Genomic DNA, 22256 nt, shown 5'->3' with positions numbered 1-22256 from the left:
TATCCTTAGCGTACTCTCTCTTTCTAGGGCAATAGCAATCATTTCCAAGAAAACTTAACCTTTACTTTAACTGTAAAAAAAAAAAAGGAAGCATTCTTTCCACAAAGCAAACAAGAAAGCCAAGAGACTTTTTCATACAGCAGGAAATCTGGTTCAAAGAGAACATCCTAGTGGTAGAAATACAGTATGTGATGATTTTAGCCCTTTGCTCATCTCTACTGCTTCTAAAAACAAGTTACCACATAGTGGGAAAAGTATGTTGAATGCTTCTTGGAGAAACAGTAACATGCTACTTTTTTTGTGTTACCTGTATTTCGATTTTAACTAAGTAGGCCTTTTGATCTATCTATTTGAAGTACCTTCTGCAGTCTGACACCACCTGACTGTAAATTAGAACTAGCAGCAGCTGTTTCAACTGGTTGCCGAGACCAGCAGCAATAGGTGTCACAGATTGTAGGCAAAGAGCTGCAACAGGGGTGGAGAAGGCTGTGTGGAACTTACACAACTTTAAAGTTCTGGAGATGTAATAAAGTGAACAGTCCTTAAGAAAAAACAACAGAGGATACCTCAGACTTGCTCCAGTAACGTTTTCTTCCACCAGCATGCTTCTTCCCATTTCAATCTGAAATCAGGTCTGTCCCTTCCAAAGCTTATGCAAAGCTGCAGCAACAGGCAGCCATGTTCTAAAGAAAAGAATACACAGTTTAGTGCACTCCCCAGGGGAACACACTTTTAATACAGTTTTGACACTCTCTTGAAGGTAATAGTAGATCTATTCATACAACAGAAAAGTTTTTGACCAGAGACTGCCTGATATTGCAGTCTGGCACAGCTCCCTTAGTTTCAGTGGGATTTTGCTGATTTACTCTCCATCAGATTCATGGATTCCATAAACTCTTACTACTGATGTCAGAGTTTTCCAGAATAAGGAAGGATACCTTCACAAAGCTCCACACAACACAATGCCAAAATGGTTGTTTCTCCCTGGCAAACTTCTGTGCTTTCCTTCAGCCTCACACCACAGGGACATGTGACAATATAAAAGCCAGCTAGGAACTGTCAGCATCTGTTTACCATTTCCAGAGCCTGAGCAATACAGACAATAGCTGCTACCTCTTCCTCACAAGGGCTGACTCTTGGTCATACATCTTAATATAAAGCAAAAATAATTACCTGATGCAGACAGTTCCCTATGCCAAAAGAATCCGACTTCCACTGGATTAATATAACACTGCTATCCACTGCCATTTCAGTCATCTGACTTAAGATTCAGGAACTGGAGATGCTAAGGTCCAGGTAGTTATAATCCACACAATTGCACAGGATCATTCACTAAGGTTTGGGGTCATATGTTTTTGGTTTTTTAAATGTATATAGCAAGAAAACCAAATTGGAATGCTGGGGAATTACATTACTTGCATTTATTTATCCAAAGAATTTGCAGAGGTACATTTCACAGATACCACTTTCAGATTACAGCTTACCTACCACACTGGAGAAAGTTTATCTGTGTTCCAATTAGCAGTTTGCGCTGGTTTTCGCTGTGACAGAGTTAATTTTCTTCATAGTGGCTAGTATGGGGCTATGTTTTGGATTTGTGCTGGAAACAGCTTTGATAATTCAGGGATGTTTTCCTTACTGCTGAGCAGGGCTTACACAGAGCCAAGGCCTTTTCTGCTTCTCACACCACCCCACCAGCGAGGAGGCTGGGGGGGCATGAGAAGTTGGGAGGGGACACAGCCAGGACTGCTAACCCCAACTGACCCAAGGCATGTTCCAGACCATACGACCTGATGCTCAGCATATAAAGCTGGGGGAAGAAGAACGAAGAGGGGACGGTCAGAGTGATGGCATTTGTCTTCCCAAGTCACCTTTAGGCGTGATGGAGCCCTGCTTTCCTGGAGATGGCTGAACACCTGCCTGCCCACGGGAAGTGCTGAATGAATTCCTTGTTTTGCTTTGCTTGCATGTGTGGCTTTTGCTTTACCTATTAAACTGTCCTTATCTCAACCCACGAGTTTTCTCCCTTTTACCCTTCCGATTCTCCACCCCCCACCCCACCCCCCCCAGGGCGGAGTGAGTGAGTGGCTGCATGGTGCTTAGTTGCTGGCTGGGGTTAAACCATGACGCAGTTAGTCTGGTGCAAAGTAACTAACGAACTTACAGTTACTGGACACCAATTAAATTGAAAGCACACTATGTGATTTTCTTGATAATTACTGGTATGCTTCTCTGATCCATTTGCATACATATGTCCTAGTAATTGCAATTTCAGTGCAGGTGCATTACATTAATTTCATATTTTGTGCACTTTAAATATTTACTTTTCTATGCCTTACTCAGAATTACACAATGAGTAAGTAGGAATGCAGTATGAAAGTTATTTTAATATTAGAGTAAATTTACTTTTGGTTCCTGATGTACCGTATTGGATTTTTCCTCTTTTGAAAGTCATAGTCTTCCTTCTTCAAATATTCACTTTTCTTTTAATATACCACAACCAAAAATGAGTAACAGAGAACAAACAAAATAAAACAGCCCAGTGCAATGAAGGGAAGATCAATGGAAATTATCTACAGTCCCCAAAGCTGTGCCAGACATTTATTTCCTCTCCTCCACTCAGCAACTGCTTCAACTTTATATCAAAATCTCAGCTTTGGATCTCAAGATTGCAATCAAATCTTCTCAGGCATTTCAACTGTAGAATTCATCTGGCTGAAGACAACACAACTCATGTTCCAATCTCAACATTCCTCATAGTTCAGAGAAAGAAACTATGAAGCACTTCCCTTCAACTTTCTGAAGACCATCAACAGTAACCAACACTCCAGACTCTCACCTGTTATGCTCTGAATCCACCCTACTTCAGTAAGGACTGAACATTCGTCCCTAACCAGTTAAAAAGTCTCCAGAGCAAAAAGCACCTTCTGGCACACATTCAGCAGTGGAAGCCACTGACTGGAAGCACTGATGACAGTTCCAAGTTCATCTTATACTTATTGCATATCTGTCTTCACTTATAGTTGTTCCGTATCATTCATTAAGTTTTTAGAAATCCATACATTTCTAAAAAATCCATAATTTCTAGTAAAATAGAAGAGTAATAATAATAAGGGGTTGATACACACATACAGCATTTTTCTCTCCTCTTTCATAAATTACATATGGAAAAAACATTGAGACAAAAAGCTCTACTGAATAGTAATTTGTTCTTGGTAAGGAGCATTAACATCACCCAGACTTAATTTGCCCATGCCTCCAAATCACTGGTAAAGACAAAATCCTTGCTTTTTAGAACCACTGGAGTTAATGAGCCTGTTTTTCTTCTGGCAGTCAAAACAGAATTAAAGGTCTAATACAATTTTACTTAGGTCTTATTTTCCTTAGCAATCTAGCACATAAATGATCTGAGTCAGCTCAACATAGAAGTGTTCTCAACTTACTTGAGAGAAGTATGTAGAAAGAAAAGCTCTATTAGAGACAAGTTCAGCACGTAGGTTTGCAAGTGTTAACTCCCACAGAAGCCAGCAGCAACCAATCCCCTGATAAAAGCCTTTCACGTTGTTTCACACAAATGCAAATTAGTAAATGAAGAAGAATTTTCAAAACCAGCAAACCAAGAAAGACGGAACTTCCCTTCACTTCTACCAAAAGCAAATCTAGTACCAGGATTCCAAAGGAGACATCTTCTGGGAACGTATTAGAATTATTCACTTGCATCAAACCTACTGCTCAGGAAGAGACTGACTGCTGATACAGTGAAGGAGAAAGCACCTTGGAAACCAGAAAACAAAAGCTCAAAACAAAGAGAAGTGGCATTTCAGTATGGGTACAACTCCTGAAGAAGGTCAAATTTGAGACCTTAACAAAAAAATTCTCATTTTGTGTCTTGACATAGAGAAAATGTAAGATCCACTTCAATCTTCTGAGCATCCATCTACTAAAAATGAGCTGTTTAACATATAATTGCAACAAATTGTATTTTATAATATGGCAACAAGTAATAGTTGATGAACAGTAACCCAGTTAAACAATTTAACATTTAAGATTTAAAGAGCATAAACAAGGTATCTACACGTTTTTAACAAGGCCTCTGGGAATTTTTAAGTCAAAACTATTATTATTATTACTGTGTATCTCATTATCTGAAACCAAAGCCTTGACTGCTAGCATATGGCCAATTATAACGAGAAACACATAATCAGTCAGAGAACTAAAAAAAAAAAAAAAACCAAAAAAAACCTGAAGGATTTCAGCACTTACCTACCGGGCTGTTAACTGCATGATTTAAGTATATCTTTTGTGTATTTACTGCCTTCATTTTAGATGCTTTTTTCATCACTTAATCCTGTGCTAGGTACAACACAAAAATAAGTGCAGTTTCCTGCTAGCTGGATTATATTATGTCTTTACAGTGAAGAGTATCTTGCGTGCAGTGTGCTGGTTGGCTCACTTAGAGCATTAAGGTATAGGTCATCAGGATCAATTAAGTACAAGGATCTATCCGAGTACAAGACAGAGACAGACTTAGTAGACGGAGTCCAGTGAAGGGTTACAAAGATGATTAAAGGACTGGAGCACTGCTCATACACAGTGAGGCAGAGAGAGCCGGGACTGTTCAATCTGGAGAAGAGAAGGCTCGGGGGGGATCTTATCAATGTGTATAAATACCTGATGGGAAGGACTGAAGACGACGGAGACAGGCTCTTCTTAGGAGTGTGCAGTGACAGGACAAGAGGCAATGGGCACACACCGAACAACAAACAGGAAATTCCATCTGAAAGTAAGAAAACACCTTTGGATGATATTCAAAACCCGACTGGACACTGCCCTGGGCAACCTGCTGTAGCTGACCCTGCTTTGGGCAGAAGGGATAAAGTAGATGGTCTCCAGAGGTGCCTTCCAACTTCAACCATTCTGTGAAGAGCTTCTAACTTTTTTTGTGGATAGGTGTTATGCCACGTTCTCTCTCTCTGTGTATATATACCTCAAAACACCCCCACCAAAACCAACCAAATCAAAGGTGGCAGCTCATTCTTAATGCTCAGGCCAGCCTAGCTATTTTAGAAAATAGGTCAGGAAGATAGCACTGATTTTTCTGGCTTTGTTCCTCATTGGAACATGATCCATGGAGAGCCAAAATTAAGTTTTTGGGTTCTTTTAAGAGCAGTTCTTTGATTTCACCTCATCAATAAACTCTCCATAATGGTTTCCTTTGGTTCCCATTTCCTTTTATGACTATGTGGCTAGCCATAGCTACATAAGACTGCCTACATAAGAATATTCTGAACTGACAAATTAAAGTTTAACATGGAAATAGGCTGTGGAGTCAGGCGTTAAAGATGAGCATTTTGAACTCAACAATTAACCAGTGCAGGGTTGCACACAGCTTATGTAACTTTGGCTACAGCCTCTGTATTTAGACAGGTCCACTCTTCACACAAATCATGGAAAGTAGTGAACCCACTCTGTTTGTGGCCTGAAACAGGCAGCATCTGGTAATATGAAATACTTCTCATGCTAGTCAGGCTTGAAGGCTCTGACAAATTACAACACGTATCATGACCACCTCGCTTCTGAACAAAGATGAGGAAAAAAAGAGTACTGCATCTGCTACAGGACTCCTAATTTCACATTGCATTTTTATTTTACACATAAAGAACACATGGGAGAAGAACAAGGAGTTTATTATCTTAAAATTTTATGGCTTAATAATTCAAGTTCTACTTTTTAAAAAAAAGCCCAACGTCTATTAAACACTTACGGACACAAGTCTCGGCACCTGCAGAACCCAGAGAGAGAAACAGGCGCTGGTTTCCCGACCGCGGCGCCCTGCTCCGCAGCCGCGGAGGAAGGAGGCCCAGGCTGGTTCCGCGCTCGCCCTGTCAGTGCGCACCTCCAGACCGCGGAGGGGGGAACCCACGTTCCGCTTCACCGAGACCAGTGCTCTCCGCGTAAACCCGCTTAGAATATGCGCGGCGGAGGCGCTCGCTCCCTCCGCCGCGGGGGCTGCGGCCAGTCTCCCCTCAGCGCGGGGCGGGGCCGCCCAACGGCCGCGGCAGAGCGCGCCCGCGCACGCGCCCGCTCCTGAAGCAGCAGGCTCGCGCCGCAGAGCCGCGCTTTTGAGCGCGAAAGGCCCGAGGCGGCGCTTCGCGGCGGCAGCGCGTGCCTCACCGCCCGCCTCCCCCACGCGCGCAGGCGCGAAGCGTCGCCGGTCACATCACGTGTGTTTTATCTGGTGAACGTACCCGTAATTATGAATTTTGGAATAAAATGCTAACTCTAAATACTGGTAACTTCCACTTTTCTTGAACTGCGCAGAACTTCTCGTAACAGCAAAGATGAAAGGTCAAATAACATGACGTTATCTCCAAAAAGGTTTAGGTATTTTCTCCCTTGAGATTTCACCAGTTTATAGTAAAATTGTAATGAAATTTGTAATGAGCTGCCCATAGTGCTGGTCTGGTTGTGCCAGAGTGCAGAAAAAAAAAGTACGGTCCTTCATCAGCTACCAAGAGAAATTCTGCCTAGAGCCTGCACGTTCCCTCAGCACCCAGGATACTTGTTTTACAGTGTAAGACATTGTTTTATGGTATGAACACACTTCAGCTGCACCCACGCTTAAGAGTACTTTACTGTCACATTGCTGATTTTTCACTGGTAATGCACTAACTCAAAAATAGAAGCAATTACAAATGAAGAATTACAAGATTCAAAAACTCGGAATCCCAGCTCAACCAAGGCATAGCAGCTGCTGCTGCTCCAGGGGGTTTATGTCCCACTTCCCAAAAATACAAACCAATTCCTTTGCCGAGTCTGCGTGGGGAAGTGGCAGAGCTTCATCCTGCAATTTTACCCTACAGTTATATGAGGGAATATATTTGGGGGCAAACCTGCACAGGAAATGAACAGGCCCTGACAGTCCACCAGGAAATGGCCGCCCTTCCCCTGTGTTGTACGCGTGATTATCTTTGGGGCAGTCTATCGGGATGTTGCTATCGCTTCTGCAAGGCTGTAACGCAGGTTATTGCAGCCTTTTGCGTCATCATTTTATTTTGCCCACTCCTAAATCCGAGTAAGGATTCCCTTAGTGTGTTATACTCTTGATGATGCCTGTACTTAATTCTCAAGAAACTCTGCAAGAACAAATCAAGCAAATAAGAAATAAATCATGTCACATAAATTAATCTTGAATTACTTTATTTTTCACAATAACAAAAAATAAATTAGTCATAAACAAAAATAGTTAACATTTTTTCATCAAAGAGAAAATGTATACAATATGAAAAGGATGCTGTACAGTTCTGGTTCAGGTGCATTGCCATGGATACATATTCCTGAACGAGTCAGAAAGCAATTTGCCTCTACTCTCCCCCTTTAATTCACTCAAGGAATTGGCTAATCAGAAAGTTTAGAAAATTGTATTATGGATTTACAGTATGACATATATACAAAAATATATATGTAATACCTGTGCTATAAAGTTCCCTAAAAAGCTGGGTTAGTATAATGAAAGAGCTGGACAAAATTTGAATGGTATATGCAAATAAATACATATTAGGTCCCTTTTAATAAAAAATCTGCCTATTCTAAATATTTGAAATATTTTGGTGCAGTGGCTTGTTCCAGAGACACAGCTCAGAATTACATATTTCCCATAGACATCTTGTATTTACAAATAATGACAAAATAAGTTATAATAAAGTATATCCTTCTGCCAAAATCAATTACGAGGGTCAAGTAGACAATTTTATACATATTAAAAAAGTTAGGGTTTCTTTTGTCTCCATTTCTTCCTGATCCTCTATGTAGATCCTGAGTGACTACAATGGGACTTCACAAGCTCCTACGTACCCAACCCCTGCCAAGGCCACTGGTCTCACGAGACCCAAATACACCATGGACAAAACAGTTCAGGGCAAGTAGCAATGACAGACTGTTGCTGGAAGATCAATGATTTCTTAAAATTAAGCTCCCCTCCTCTCCAGATATAGTGGTAGATATCTATAACCCATTATAGTAAATAGGAATATAGAAGATTGGGAACTCGCATTCTTAAAATTGTCTGGTTGCTAAAAGCTGAGAAGCAAAGAGCTGAGTTCAGGTCTGGTGTGAGTTCTCCTAAACGGAATTTTCTCCCTTTCACCAGGTCTGAATTTCACCCACACTACTGAGAGGTTATAATGATAACAAGTTTGCTTTAAAATATATTGAAAATGCTTAGTGGATGATTTTTCATTTCTGATATAGAAATAATTATTTTACTCCATTTTCTAAACAACAGCTAATGTATCCCCCCCAAGCACACTCTGTAAGCTTAGGAATAAAGGAATTTTTCTTTTCAGTGTTCAAAATTTCATGTTTTGCGTTCCAGTTACAGACATGTACATGAATTATCTGCCCAACAGACAGAACAGCTCTTAAGAAGCTGAAGACAGTAAGTGTAAGTTTCAAGAAAACCAGGTAGACACACAGTTTTTCCTTTCTGAGTGTGAAGAGGATAAATTTCTTTTTTTTATGCAGTAGATGTTAGATGTGAGAATGAGGGGCCACTACATACTTCAACAGCTGTTCAATCACAGGTTCATTGCACAGGAATTAATTCAGTAGGTACTTTAATACTATGCATTTAAAACTAGCCAACATGGACACACACACACAAAAAAATATCACTGGACTGGCAGGAATATAGCTCTCTTAATACCTGGACTTATTTCTAACACAGATTCTTACCAACCAAATGGCCAGTTCAGGATTTTGAGTGATTCTGGCAAAATTGAATATTGTCATCCAAAGGACAAAAGGAGGGAGGTGAGATAAGAGGAAGAGGAGGACACTTGTGGGTGTAAAAGGGAGACACATCAGCATGAGGATGAAGAAAAGCAAAGCCCCAGAAAGCATATTTTACTACTTACGGTGGTATAGATTATAAAAAGTGGAAGCAAAGTATTTCCTTCAGGAAGGCATAACCTCCCCTTTACTAGCCATAAGCCGTTTCCAGCACCTACCTCCTTCCCCCCTCAGTGGTGACCATTGGTGCCTTCTAGGACTCAGACATAAGACAAGTAAGTAGCAAGGTCCTGGCAATACTGCTGCCCCATGTGGTCTTCTGTTCCATGAGTTTCATGTACTTGAGTCACAGCTATACTGACCACTTTTATCAAGTCTATGAACAAGTAACCTAAAATATGTCTTTGCATTAACATGTCATTAACTTAACATGCTCTGCAACACATTGCCTTTTTTCTGTATAAAAGAACCAAACTCTGAACTACACCATATTGTCATGAAAGTGGGATCTAACCAACAACATTAATGTTAAACACTGCTTTATTCATGCAGAAAGTTCTCCATTTGCTGAAGTATTGGGGAAAAAAAGAAAATAGATTATGTGTGTAATGAGGACGACACTAGTTCCCTGTGCAGGGATACTGAGGTAGTCCTGCATCGAGCCAGTGGGCATACACTACAGCTGGACTTCAAGGCTAGCAGGCTTGCAAGAACACCCGTCTCCTGCACTGCACTCCCCAGCACTTGACTGCCTGCTAACAAGCCCTTTTCTAATTCAGAGCCCTAGGGACTGAAGGTCAGAGACACTAAAGCAAATATTAACTCTGTCTCATTGCTGGCCAAGTCAGACAAAGGTCATTCTCACAGGAGCAACCCTCATGTTTCCACGGCATCTTCTTCAGTTTTCTCAGCTAGTGAGAGAAAGGGAGAACCCCATGAATTCAGTGCTGCTAGTAAGGGCTCTCAAACTTGGCATGCAAGTGCTATACTCAATTCAACCTACATATGCTTGGATCTGACATCGCGCAGGAGCTAGCAAACCCTGATGGACCCTTGATAACTTGATGAACAACTGCACCAGCAGTCCTCAATTCCAGAAGGAAAGTACTTTGAGACACACAGCCTGCTCTGGATCAAGCCGATTTTGGCCAGCTGCACGTCTGCAAGACATGAAAGCTGTATGCTGATTTTACCCCTATAAGCACTTAGGCTGCTTAGACTCTTTAAATCAACAATCTACAGCAATCTTCCTACACTTACTCTGGTCTTACTGGATTGTGTAAGGTGAAAATCTTTAAGGCAAGGAAGCATTTTTTTTCACCATTCTGCAGGCTTTTGACCAATGTTAAAATATCAGAAAAAGAAATTAAAGCATTCAAACTCAGAAGCCTGCATCATTTCTTACTTACATTGGTTCTACACCTGCTCTAAGTCTACTGCATTCATTAAGGCCACCTCTGATTTACAGTGAAAGTAAAATCAGGCCCTTTGCAGGCATCATCCTAAACTGGTGCACTGCTCTATTAAAACAAACACTTCCTATAGTCACAATTTCAAAAGTGCACTTTGTGTGATGGTGAAATCTTAGCATAGCACTTACTTTGTGTAAATAATATTAGTACACTGAAGTGCTGAAAAGAAGGGTTCATTACTTCATTTTGCAGGAACAACTATTTTGATTATGCTGACACAAAAGAAGAGATGATAAATGATTAAGTTCAGCAACATTCTGGCAGTTTCTTTATCATTAGATGTTTAATTAGATGAATCAATCTTTTTTGTTTTATCTGGTACATCTGAAAACTGTCCCTTTACTAAAGTACAATTTGTATAACCATAACTCACTGTGTTCAATTCACAAAGCTGTATACCTCTATATAGGTGTAATACAGGGTTACATTGCTATGTGTATGTATATATTCTTTGATATTTAGCTCCTTTAGTGGCAGCTTAATGGAGCCTACAAGATGATAATCCTTGTAAAATAACCCAATGGCCATATATTCCAGAGCAGAATAACATATTTTATAAAAGACCAGAATCACCTGTCTATATGCTGAGTCACCGACTGTCTCACGGCCAAAAGTGTGTGCGAGCAGGTTATTTTCTATGAACTGACTGCAAACCTGATTACCTCTCTGCATTTCATTCGCCTTGTGGTTTTCAGAAAGCCTTTTTGTGGAACAGGTATTCCCTCAAGCTGACAGGATACACTTCCTTGGGACAAAAGAGACAACAGCAAAAATTATATACTGTATGTCAAGATTTGCTGCAATGAGATATCCAGATTAAAAACTGTATTTACAAATACTGGATTCCAGAGTTGTTTATGCTGCACTTTCTCCATACCATTCTTTGGTCAAGAATCTAAGGAATATAGTATGATCACAAATCTGTAAGTTATCTTCATGTATAAATCTTCATAATGCAGGGGAATAGGATTGTGAAAGATTCATGAACTCAAATGAAAGGTTTTCTAATTAGCACTTCTGTTTCTAACAGCTTTATATCAATTGATTACAGAGAAAAAGCCCAAATCAAGGTGTACAGAAACAGCCAATGACATTATTAGTTTATAGTCACAAAGAGTAGCTTCAAATTTTAGGGAAAACACTTCTTCATTTCACTTAGCCAAACAGTAGTAGTTCATCATTTCCAAATATATTTTTCACAAGTGACTGAATCAAAAAATCTAAGGTTTGTCTTAATCCAAGGCAGCTTTTAGCCTACAGGAATTCCACCTTCCGGTGGCTTCCAGCACATGAACTGATGTGACTAATACCACACTCAGCAACCTTTGCCTCCCAGTGCCCCATTCTCTCTTCCACATCCTCTCCACCAAAGCAGTAAGAAGAAAAGAATACACAATGAGGCTCAAACATGGCTCTTCATCAGTAGCAGGACACCTTAATCACTGTTGTATCACATCACTGGGAGTGACTTAACATAGATTATTAAAACAGTTTTTCAACTCAGACAACAGGCACCTTAGAAATAGATGCACAGTTGGGTATCACTAATTTACAAGCAATATGCTGTAATAAACAGCTGAATAAGCAGAGGTGTTCATTTTTTTCCCTCAGCCTTATTTACACATTTGAAAGACCTCTCAGGTAAAGGCTAGAGAATGTGCAGATTACGCAAAAGCTTTCATCTGCACTGCATAGCACATTCTACTTGCCTTTAGCAAGTCCCAGGGTTGAGTACAGTAATTGCAGAAATGAAAAATCACCACCTAAATTCAGCTCTAAGTCTGGAGTCTTTCTTGAGTAGTAGAAAAGGAGTGGTATGAACAGATCTGCGGGATGAAACATTGACTAAAAAAAGAGAAGTATGTTGTAATAACTGATCAAAACCTGAAGAATGTCAATAGCTAAGATCTCCTTTTTACAGATACTCAGCTACTACACTCATACTGCTGCCTGATACTAAGAGTAACAGACTACTATAAAGCAGAGGCCTGCATCCTTTGGTGGTTGTTTCAGAAACTGGTGACATAGCCAGACTAGGTCTGGACAAAGTACTTTGGTACGGTAGTTGTTAAGCAATAGTGCAGAGACAAGACATTAGGCAAGATACCAGTTCACTGAAATAACTGCCCTACAGGAAAGAGACCTTGCCAATGGCAACAATCACTTTTTTTATACCAGCAAAGGCTCTTCACCTTTCTGGTAAATCTGTCTCACTGACAGCTGCAGTTGTTGAAGACTTAAAAGGCTAGATACTAGTGGCACTCTGGTAGGTAATATATTTTAAAATCCATACAAAATTACAAAAGTGTAACTTCAAGAGTTTATGAATTAAATATAAAGGCACTTTTTGGCAGTCAAGTGTATATATGTTTGCTGCCTGAGGACAGGAAGTTAGTTCAAAGTACAACTGAGATAGCTTAACAGTGACTCTAATTTATTATGAATGGACTGAAGTAATTAAAAATATACGTTCGAGTGCTAAGATAGTGATGATAAATGGGTCTTGTCCATGTTTCATTGATTTAGTCATCTAATTTAAGGCAGTCCAAAATACCGAGTAAGAGTAAGCACTCAGAAAATAATGCAGCAGCTGCATCCATACTGGTCAAATATCTCCAGTAATTGCCTGTGATTGATTTAGTTTTCATTAATTTCACAATACTATGGCTGGTATGTTCTTTAAATAATTATCTGATGAGCAGGTGCAAAGAATAGTATCATTAAAAATTAATGCTTTAGAAAGATCATGGTTTCACAACAAACATTTTAAAGAAGTTAACTGCACGATAACTGTAACTGAAAGGGTGTGAGATTTAACCATAGTCTTGATGTACTCAGCAATATAAAAGAACATCTCTAAGAAGCTAAAACCTGCTGTAGTCAAAACAGTAACTCTGTTCAAGCTCCATCCAAAGACTGACATTGCCGCTTTAAGTCGAAGAGTATTTGTTATCTACGTCCTAGAAACCCCGATTGTCTGTTTGCCACGCGCGTACAGGACGCACAACAGGCTGTTTTGTAATAGGTGTAGACACAGAGCCGGGCCTGAACCACCACATTGCAATTGTAGTATTTATCTTTGCAGTTCTCATCTGTGGAGAAAAAGGGAGAGAAAAGAAACTGAAGAAAACAGTATTAGAGCAACAAATAACCAATCCCCTTTCTTTTTATCATGTAAAATCCCTTGGACCTGTATTTAAACATTCATTGTCAGGTTAGAATAGGCTACCTATGCAAATAAGTTAGATTATTTGGGATTTTCTACATTTAACATAAAGATCAATAAAACTGTGGAAGAAATGTACCTATCCCCATTTACACTGTTGTGGGTTGGGGGGAAGGGGGGGGGTGTTGTTGCTAGTTTTTTTAAACACAAAATTTGTCTTGAATAAAGCTGATAGGAAAGTATTCTTCACTCAGGTACCCATCCACTTCATTTTTAGCTTCCCAGGAACTAATCTCTTGTGGCAGTGTACAGATGGCACCAGAACCCGCAAATGTTATTTTCAAGTACTGACGAATCTAAATACTGGAAAATAGTAAACCATCTCCCTCCTTACAAATGGTTTAAAATAACTAGATTAAAAAAGACAAAAATTCATGTACTTAAAATTTCCCATTTTTCTAAGCTGTTAGGATGTGGTTTGTTCACATTTTGAAGTTTTCCTTTACAACCAACAGGGTTAGAAATACTCTTTTAAGTGACAACTACAATTTTCATATGATCATGTATGTAATCACAGAAACTGAGGTGTTAAGAAAAAGACTGAATGACAACAACACTAATAACAGATGTAAAAATGAGCAATCCTGTACCAATCTGTTTTAAATAAAGAAATAACAACACAAATACAATAAAAACTTTTTAATAATATTGGTATACCAGGGTTTTTATATAGTTATCTTAAATTATGTTGAAGAATAATTCTCAAATGAAAATTGTTGTAGTATGTAAGAGTTAAAACTGGTCCTAAATACTTGCATCTTCCTTTCCTTAGTCATTCTCATTACTATTAAAATCAAGTCTGTATGAGATGAATGACTAATTCCAATGCCAAATTATGTATATGTGTATATTTACTATATATAAAAGGAAACTGCTTAATTGCCCTTAATGTCTTAGTTTAACGTTATTGGGTCTTACAGAACCTGTTACCAAATACAGTATATCACACATGATCCTTTTTTTGTTTTAAAGACTGCATTCTCAAAGGTTTCTCTTGGCAAAGAGGCTGCATACCACCCTATATGTACCATTTTCACAGAAGCAGATTTCTCACATTCTCAGCAACTTTAAAAGTAAGCCAGTTTCTTACATGTTACAAGGAAAACGTTTTTCATCAGAAATGAAAACCTACTTTTACACCATAGAGAAGAGCTGTATTTTGTTTAAAAATAAAACCCTGAACTTGATAAAGAAAATATACTCTAAAACCTCTACAAAATTATTAAATACTTTCTCCACTAGATGGAGTTAAAACAGAAGCTTCCTCTTCCTTACCTATTTCAGGGATACAATCTTGTGTGTTACATGGTTCTTTTTCTTCAGGTTTAAGCTGTGGATCACACTGAGTACTGGCTGTCATGTCATCTGATAGACACCGTACCTCTCGAACCCGAAATCCTCCTTCACAGGATTTGGAACACTGGAACACAAAAGCTGAAGTTCATGAAGACCATATGAGATGTGCAAATACAAAAAGAAAAAAAAATGGGAACCTTGAAGCCAGACCCAGGTATTGCTGCAGCCTTTTATCAACTTCACCACTTCTGTTGCTTTTTGTTCTCCAACTGTAAAGTCCTTAACATACAGGTGCAATTTCATTAAAGGTTCAAAAACATTTTTGACCACAGGGGCAACAACTGGACAAGTAAACATGGTAGACACTGCGTAACTGAAAGCACGCTAGAATATTTCTCTTTCTGAATTTATTAGTTAGCTTCTTGCTCGTCTAATTAGTCTTGTTCTTCTCTGATTATTTATACGTATCTCCCAAATCTACTCTTTCCACAGCATTCATGTTTCTTACTTTAAGAACTTCCTGAACTGAACTTTACTACTTGACTGCACTACCCTCTTGCCTCCATTTATATACAATCAGGAATAATTTTAATTGTCTTTTTTCTAGCACTCAATTATTTTTCACTTCTTGCAGCACAACAATTTTACTAAGCATAGGTTTCTTTGAATTTCTAAAGAAAATATTTCTGTGCTCCTTCAAAGTCTGTTATGAAGCCAGAGACTTTTGTACTTGCTTGTCATGGTATTTTTAAAGCCAATTATTACACATTTCTGCCCATACTGAAGCAAATCCCCTGTTGACTTCAAGAATTTTGCCTGAGTGAGGTCTTTGAGATCTGGCTCACTGTCCAATTTGACCTAAATGCTCACAAACTTAATTAAACCTGTGTCATTTCTAATGATTAAAACCTTAATAGCCCCAAACTAGTAAGAATGTATCCTTTCTGACTTTTTTGGCACAATTATTTCTTTTCCTAACATCGCAAAACCAACTTATCGCTATCATAAAATCATATTGTAGCAAACTAACTAAAATATTCTCAATAACATATTCTTAAATTGCTCTTTCATCTTCAAGTACAACCTTTTTCCACTTTAGAAAAGACATAGCCCCCTGGAGACAGTAATGGAACACTTGCGGTTTTTGTATAATTACTCATTACATGCCTGTATAGAATATTGTAATTATCCCACATCCACCAATAAGTTCAGGTTTGTAGATATCTTAAGGACTTAAAATGGAATGAAGACAGAATTTAGATGTTACATACAACACACTACACAAAAGCCAGCATTCTGCATTAGCCAGCCATTTAAACTCCATGACTGAGAGGCCACACCATTTATACTAGGTCGTATTAAAAAGTCTGCTAAAGATATGGACAGGTTCAAAAGCTAGTACAGGGCCTTTGAACCAGCTATTCTGCTCACAGCTAACCCCATAATCCTTTCTCTTCAGGTCTCACAGTAAGAAAGACCACATACTCTGTTGATAACAGTAACAATATCAGAAGGAGAATTGAAAAACACTTAAGAGTATGATCTTGTGAAACCTCAGCTAGCATATGTATTTGTTCCTACAGTGAAGATGGTCACAAAGGCTTAGAACTTTAAGGATTTTTAGACACCACTTCTTAGAAAGTAGGGACTTACTAGGGATCTCTAAAATAACTGTCCGATTCTGAGTCTTAGCACCTTGTTTCTTCTGTGCCTGCGAAAGGGAGCATTTATTTTCACTTTCAGAAGGAATCTATCTGCTGCATTCTATGGATGTGGACAGCTGTATCTGTTGTGGCTACACACCTGCAGGTTCACATTTGAAAACAGGTTTGCTAAAGGGTTAGTTTAGGTTAAATAACTTAGCAAACATCTCAGTAAAGAATCCAAAGAATTTCCAGCAACATGAAAGAACATACTTCAATCTACACGGCTTTATTATGAACCTAACTTGGATGTTGTTTCCAAATAAACATCTTTACCTACAATTAAGGAAGAAAAATCAGGATTCCCTTCAGCTGACTTATTTTGTTAAAACCATTCTACCTTCTTTTCTGCTTTCTAGTGCTGCTAGTAGGCGAGTCAAATAACTGAGCATTTAGTAAAAGGGAAAACCAAAATAATTTCTCTCTCATGTCATGTGGATGAGGTATTTCCAAAGGTTCCTGACTAAGGAAACTCAAACAGAAGGCATCTGAGGTGCTTCCACATTTCAGAGCTGTCATTCTGAGTTTGATTTAAGGCTCAAGGAAAGGTGTAAGTTACTGCATTAGATATGATGTCATCTTAGTAGTTTTCACACCATTTTTCATTCCAAGATGACAATGGACTTTCTGACTTTCATTTAGGAGAAAAATGTTGATTTTTTGTAAAAATCCAATAAGCTTTGCCAGGTATAGGAAATGATGGAAAGATAGATGAAACCAAAGGATTTTGTGGCACTGGTGAATTTAGCTTACCCACTTCCAGGGGAAACTGAAGATACATGAAGCTCTACAGTAAGTTTTCTCTCAGTAAAGTTTTAAGTATTAGAGTGAAGAGTTTACAGTAAAATATTATGGTAAAACTGACTTTAAAAACCGAATACATCCCTCATTCATTATTAAATGCTCCCTAACTGTAATGAAACTAGAGGCCTGAAAAGAACTTCTAAATGCACTGCATAGTCCCATTAAGGGGCAAACCAACTTTATAAAACAGGAAGATTCTTGGAAGAAGAGATCAGTGATGAAAAGACAACTATGCAGTGTCTCCTTCTGGTCAAGATACTTCCTAACTTTCCTAAGTTCCACTGGGTATAAGAGAGTATGCTTTCTTTTTAGTATTGTTCCTGTGCAAGATTAAGTCAATTTCATGATTAACAGTTTTATCCAAATGGTGTTCCCTTTCAATATACATGGAAAAAGATGTATCAAACAAAACTAGATATAGAAAAGTGTGATAGACTTACTGTGCTCCATTCTGTATGAAACCACTTAGATCCACAGGGTTTGAGGTAGCAGGATTGCTGACTGGGAGGTTTTTCCAAATATGAACATTCATAAGGGTTCAAAACATCAAAATTACCTTCAGTTTTCCTAACACAAATGACTTCTCTCTGTTGAGATCCACTGCCACATTCAGTAGAGCACTGTATCAGACAACAAAAAAAACGTGGTGGAATTTGTTATTCTACTTATGTCCTGCAACACGTTTCCAAAGTAACATGTTTCTCCACGTTATTTGTTTCTGAAATAGAACAACACACACACACACACACACACACACATACTTGCATTTTAAATGAATATTCAAACAGGAAAATTTGTAAAGTTTTGCTTATTCCCTATTCTTGGACACATACCTAGACACTAACATCAAAAATCCATTTCTTTTCCACGTTCTTTCCTCAGTAAAATGAACTGTATCTTTCCTTCCATCACTGGCATATGTATGATTTAAAGAGAAAGGAAAAGGGTAAAGTATTCCTTAAGTTCCTACAGTAGGGTTTTTATCTCTCAGAACCAGAACAGTAGCCTAGATAAACCTTTGGTTATTATCATTTTTATGTACTACTAACATAGTAGCCAGCAGTCCCAGTTAGGAACCAGGACAAGAAAATGCTGAAGGATATATTAATGACTTAATCAAGTGACTAATGACTATAAGGGTCAGGTACTACATATTTAATTTTTAACCTTAAAAATGGTTACAGCAGTGTTGCAGTTTAACCCCAGCTGGTAATTAAGCACCATGCAGCCGCTCACTCACTTCACCCCCACCCAGTGGGATGGAGGAGAGAATCAGAAAAAAAAAAGTAAAACTCGTGGGTTGAGATAAGAACAGTTTAGTAGAACAGAAAGGAAGAAACTTATAATGATAATAACAATAATAAAATAATTAGAATATATAAAATAAGTGACGCACAATGCAATTGCTCACCACCTGCTGACCGATGCCCAGTTAGTCCGCAAGCAGCAATTCCCTCCACTCCCCCCAGTTTATATACTGGACATGATGTCACATGGTACGGAATACCCCTTTGGCCATTTTGGGTCAGCTGCCCTGGCTGTGTACCCTCCCAACTTCTTGTGCCCCTCCAGCCTTCTTGCTGGCTGGGCACGAGAAGCTGAAAAACCCTTGACTTAGTATAAACATTACTTAGCACCAACTGAAAACATCAGTGTGTTATCAACATTCTTCTCATACTGAACCCAAAACATAACACTGTACCAGCTACTAGGAAGAAAATAACTCTATCCCAGCCAAAACCAGGAAAAGCAGTTAAAACTGTACTTCTCTGAACTTTTATTCCACGTGGTACCACAGACTCAAAACATATTTCTAATTATTTTTATGAAGAAGATGACATATGACCGTAAGTGTCAGGCTTTTGAAGAAACCTAAAAGTGTAGTTTTACCTGTAGCTACACAAAGAAACTGGTATTTATTTTTCTAATAAGAAGAGAAGCATAACTTACTTTCTCCGTAAACAGTGTTACTGCTTCTTGCTGAAGCAGGATTGTATGTGGTGCACTGAACCTTTGAGGGTTATAAGGTTAGAGCACAGTTTTGCAGCTTTACAAACCCCACATTCTGTGTGGTTTTTAGAAAATGCCTTGATCTGTCAGGGTGTTCTTTTCATGTTTGCAAGTATCTATCTGATACAGTGCTGGTTCCAGTTCTGAAAAGCAAATTTGACTCACATGCCCATTTAAAGGTTAAATACACACACAGTACTGTTCCTGGCACTTGTAAAAAGGTTTTTAGAAAATGATTCCAGCAACACATTGGTTTCTACGTTGCGTAAAGGACTATGATTTTCAAAGGATTTTTCTAGCCTAAACCAATCAAATGTTATTAAAAGTGGCGACTTTGTTTATATTTTGGGTGGAATTTATGATCCCTTTACGAGATACCCACAAAAACCTTGAGCTGAATGAAGAACCTTGAGATGAACCCACCCAAATAAATTCTACAGGAAATAACGTAACTATGCTTCCTTTAACACTGAGCATCTCTGTCACTGCTCTCTTTTAATGGTTCATCCAAAAGACAGCATCTTAACATTCAGCCTTAGCTCTAGCAGAGTATAATACATAAGGTCATCCACCAGTGCTCCTTCCTGCTCTGGTCTACTGCCTGCTTTCATTTTGGTATTTAAAAGTCAGGATTTGCCTGTCAGATACTTCTTTTAGATAGCATACAGCAAAGACTTTGTACCCTTGGTATGCATCAAACAATTCAATCTCATGCAAAGAAAGAAGGTGAATTAGCTTAAAAGAACACAAAATTGTAAAGGATGGAAACTTTCTTATTCTCAACAGAATGGGGAGAGTTAGGATGACTTTACTGAATGCTTCTCTCTGTGGTAGCAAGAACAGATACAAAGTTCCTATTCACCTGCACTGAGTAGTGTGAGTAACCCAGATTTTTATCTGTTACTAGAACTGCAGCTAAGTATGTTTTAAATATGATTTTGTTATTACTCTTACACAGTACAAATAATTATCACTTCCACTCGAAAGCATTAGCATAGTAGTAGCCCTGTAATCTCCATCTCAGCTGTACCAGTTTAATTTCCAACTCCTTATCACCTGGAATCTGAAATGCAGTGAGTTAACAGCACAGCCCAGACACTTTTCCCTAAGAACTCCATGAAGTGCTGGTACCAGCAGTCCAAAAGGCTCTCTAGGCTGTATGAGAGCCTACACAAAGGGATGTAAATGTCTGGGCAGCCGCTGACAGCTTCTGAAATGTCTTTGTTCCTGACAGCAGAAATGTTTATTTAGAAGAGAAGGACTATTGAGATGTGGATCCAGGGAAGAGTTTACCTTGAGGAAAGAGCATCAGGATACAGGCCACTAACCAAATTTTGTTCTTTTCATCTATTATCATGAATTTCAACACAACAGTACCGAAGCCAACTTTTGGGTTTAGCCATTCTTTTTTGTCTTATTTATCTTTTGGAAATTCCCTGTATATATCTATGTATCAATATATCTATCTCCCTGCAAATATGCATGATCACAAATGCTCTACTTTAAAAGGTGAGAATCTGTTGCTTTAGCATTCACCCGAATATGCTAAGCAGCTTTCTGTTATCTTTCATTTTATAAATACACCGTGTCAGTAGATGAGAAATAAAAATGAAGGTACAGATGAAGAGAAGAACAAAATCTAATTTTCATCGAAGTGAAAAACCAGCAGGTGCTGAAAAGTATTGAACATCAACTCAGCAAAATAGAGAAAAAAAAATCCAAATATTCCACAGAGATGTAGAAATACAGCACACATCTTCATTGCACAAAAATACATTTTTAAAATTAAAATACCAGCAGAAAATAAATACTTATGTTCCTTATAGAGCTTACTTGTGTCCAGCCCCCAGCAAACCACTCCACTTTACCAGCACAGGGTCCATTATTACAGGGAGTTGTTTCAGAGGGTCTGTTATTGCCACAGCCTTCCAGAGGCAAACTGCTGACATGGTTTGTCATACAAACCACTGAACGCGTACGGACTCCATCACCACATTCCGCAGAACACTGGGGAGAAAAAGACAGAACACGTTCACTAGTCCATCCTCCAGACCGCACAATGAAATGAGGAGAAGCAACAATCAAGAAAAGTAAATGATTTATGCAAAGTCAATTATTTTAACTTGTAATTCAGCTGTAGCAAATTATCTTACAGTTTCATACTTTTGAATACACTACAAGTAGTACCTGTCCTTTACAGTCACAAATGAAAGAAACTGAAGGATTTGGGAAGAAAGAAATCTGTTTTTTTATAGCTTTTAATTAGCTTTCTTACTTCTCCTTCCTTCTTCCTGTCTGTAAATTCTTTCAGTTTTCATTTTATTCATCTTTTTGCATACCAATTAACAGATCTGAGAAGGGCTAATTTCAATAAGCAGCTTTTCAGACAGCAGTCATATTTCAGCCTTTGCATTGTTCTAGGAGTTTCTGCTCTGACCATTCAAGCTGTCAGCCAGGTGAACTCTTACACTGGTTAAAAGGACAAGGCTAGGGCTAGGAAGACTCTGAGGGCTGTGGCATTGGTAGTAAAATGACTGCAAAGTGCGTCCTCGAACTCTTCCATATAATGAGTTGACAGAGTATGAGAGCACAATAAAGTAGAAAAAGATAAATTTTTTTGACAGGTGCTTTCAAAAGATTCAGGTAAATCCTCAGCAAATAATTCTAACTACCACTAATTATTGCCCAGCCTGTTTCAACTGTAAGTTGTTAATTAGTTTTTTAGCAGAAGTGTTAATTAGCAGAAGAGGTGAATGTAGAAGTTTATGTAAATTCAATGTTGCTTTCCAATTATATGACTTCCCAGTAACTAACATTCACCATTCTCAGATTTTCACTGCTAAATTCTGAAAGCTCTTGATAAACAGTGATATGCAGATTCTTATGTCACATATTCAGATATAGTATACATGTCATGCATAAATCATGCAGGATAAATTCCACTTATGCCATTAC

General features: G+C 38.6%; 1 protein-coding gene across 3 annotated transcripts in view; it reads right to left on the bottom strand.

Moving 5' to 3' along the window:
* Positions 1–12769: 12769 nt before the first annotated feature.
* The window catches only part of THSD4 (thrombospondin type 1 domain containing 4), a 327756-nt gene continuing 318269 nt past the window's right edge, over positions 12770–22256 (bottom strand). For all 3 annotated transcript variants that reach the window (XM_069798090.1, XM_069798091.1, XM_069798092.1), the window contains 4 exons: positions 21135–21308; positions 17732–17911; positions 14764–14908; positions 12770–13354 (listed from right to left, as the gene is read on the bottom strand). In XM_069798090.1, the coding sequence (XP_069654191.1) occupies positions 13212–13354; positions 14764–14908; positions 17732–17911; positions 21135–21308 (642 nt within the window). In that variant the 3' untranslated portion in view covers positions 12770–13211. The remainder of the gene's footprint in view (positions 13355–14763; positions 14909–17731; positions 17912–21134; positions 21309–22256) is intronic.

This window comes from Haliaeetus albicilla, chromosome 12 (assembly GCF_947461875.1).
Source record: "Haliaeetus albicilla chromosome 12, bHalAlb1.1, whole genome shotgun sequence".
In the NCBI taxonomy this organism is placed as follows: Eukaryota; Metazoa; Chordata; class Aves; order Accipitriformes; family Accipitridae; genus Haliaeetus; species Haliaeetus albicilla.
This window is presented reverse-complemented; position numbering and strand designations above follow the sequence as displayed.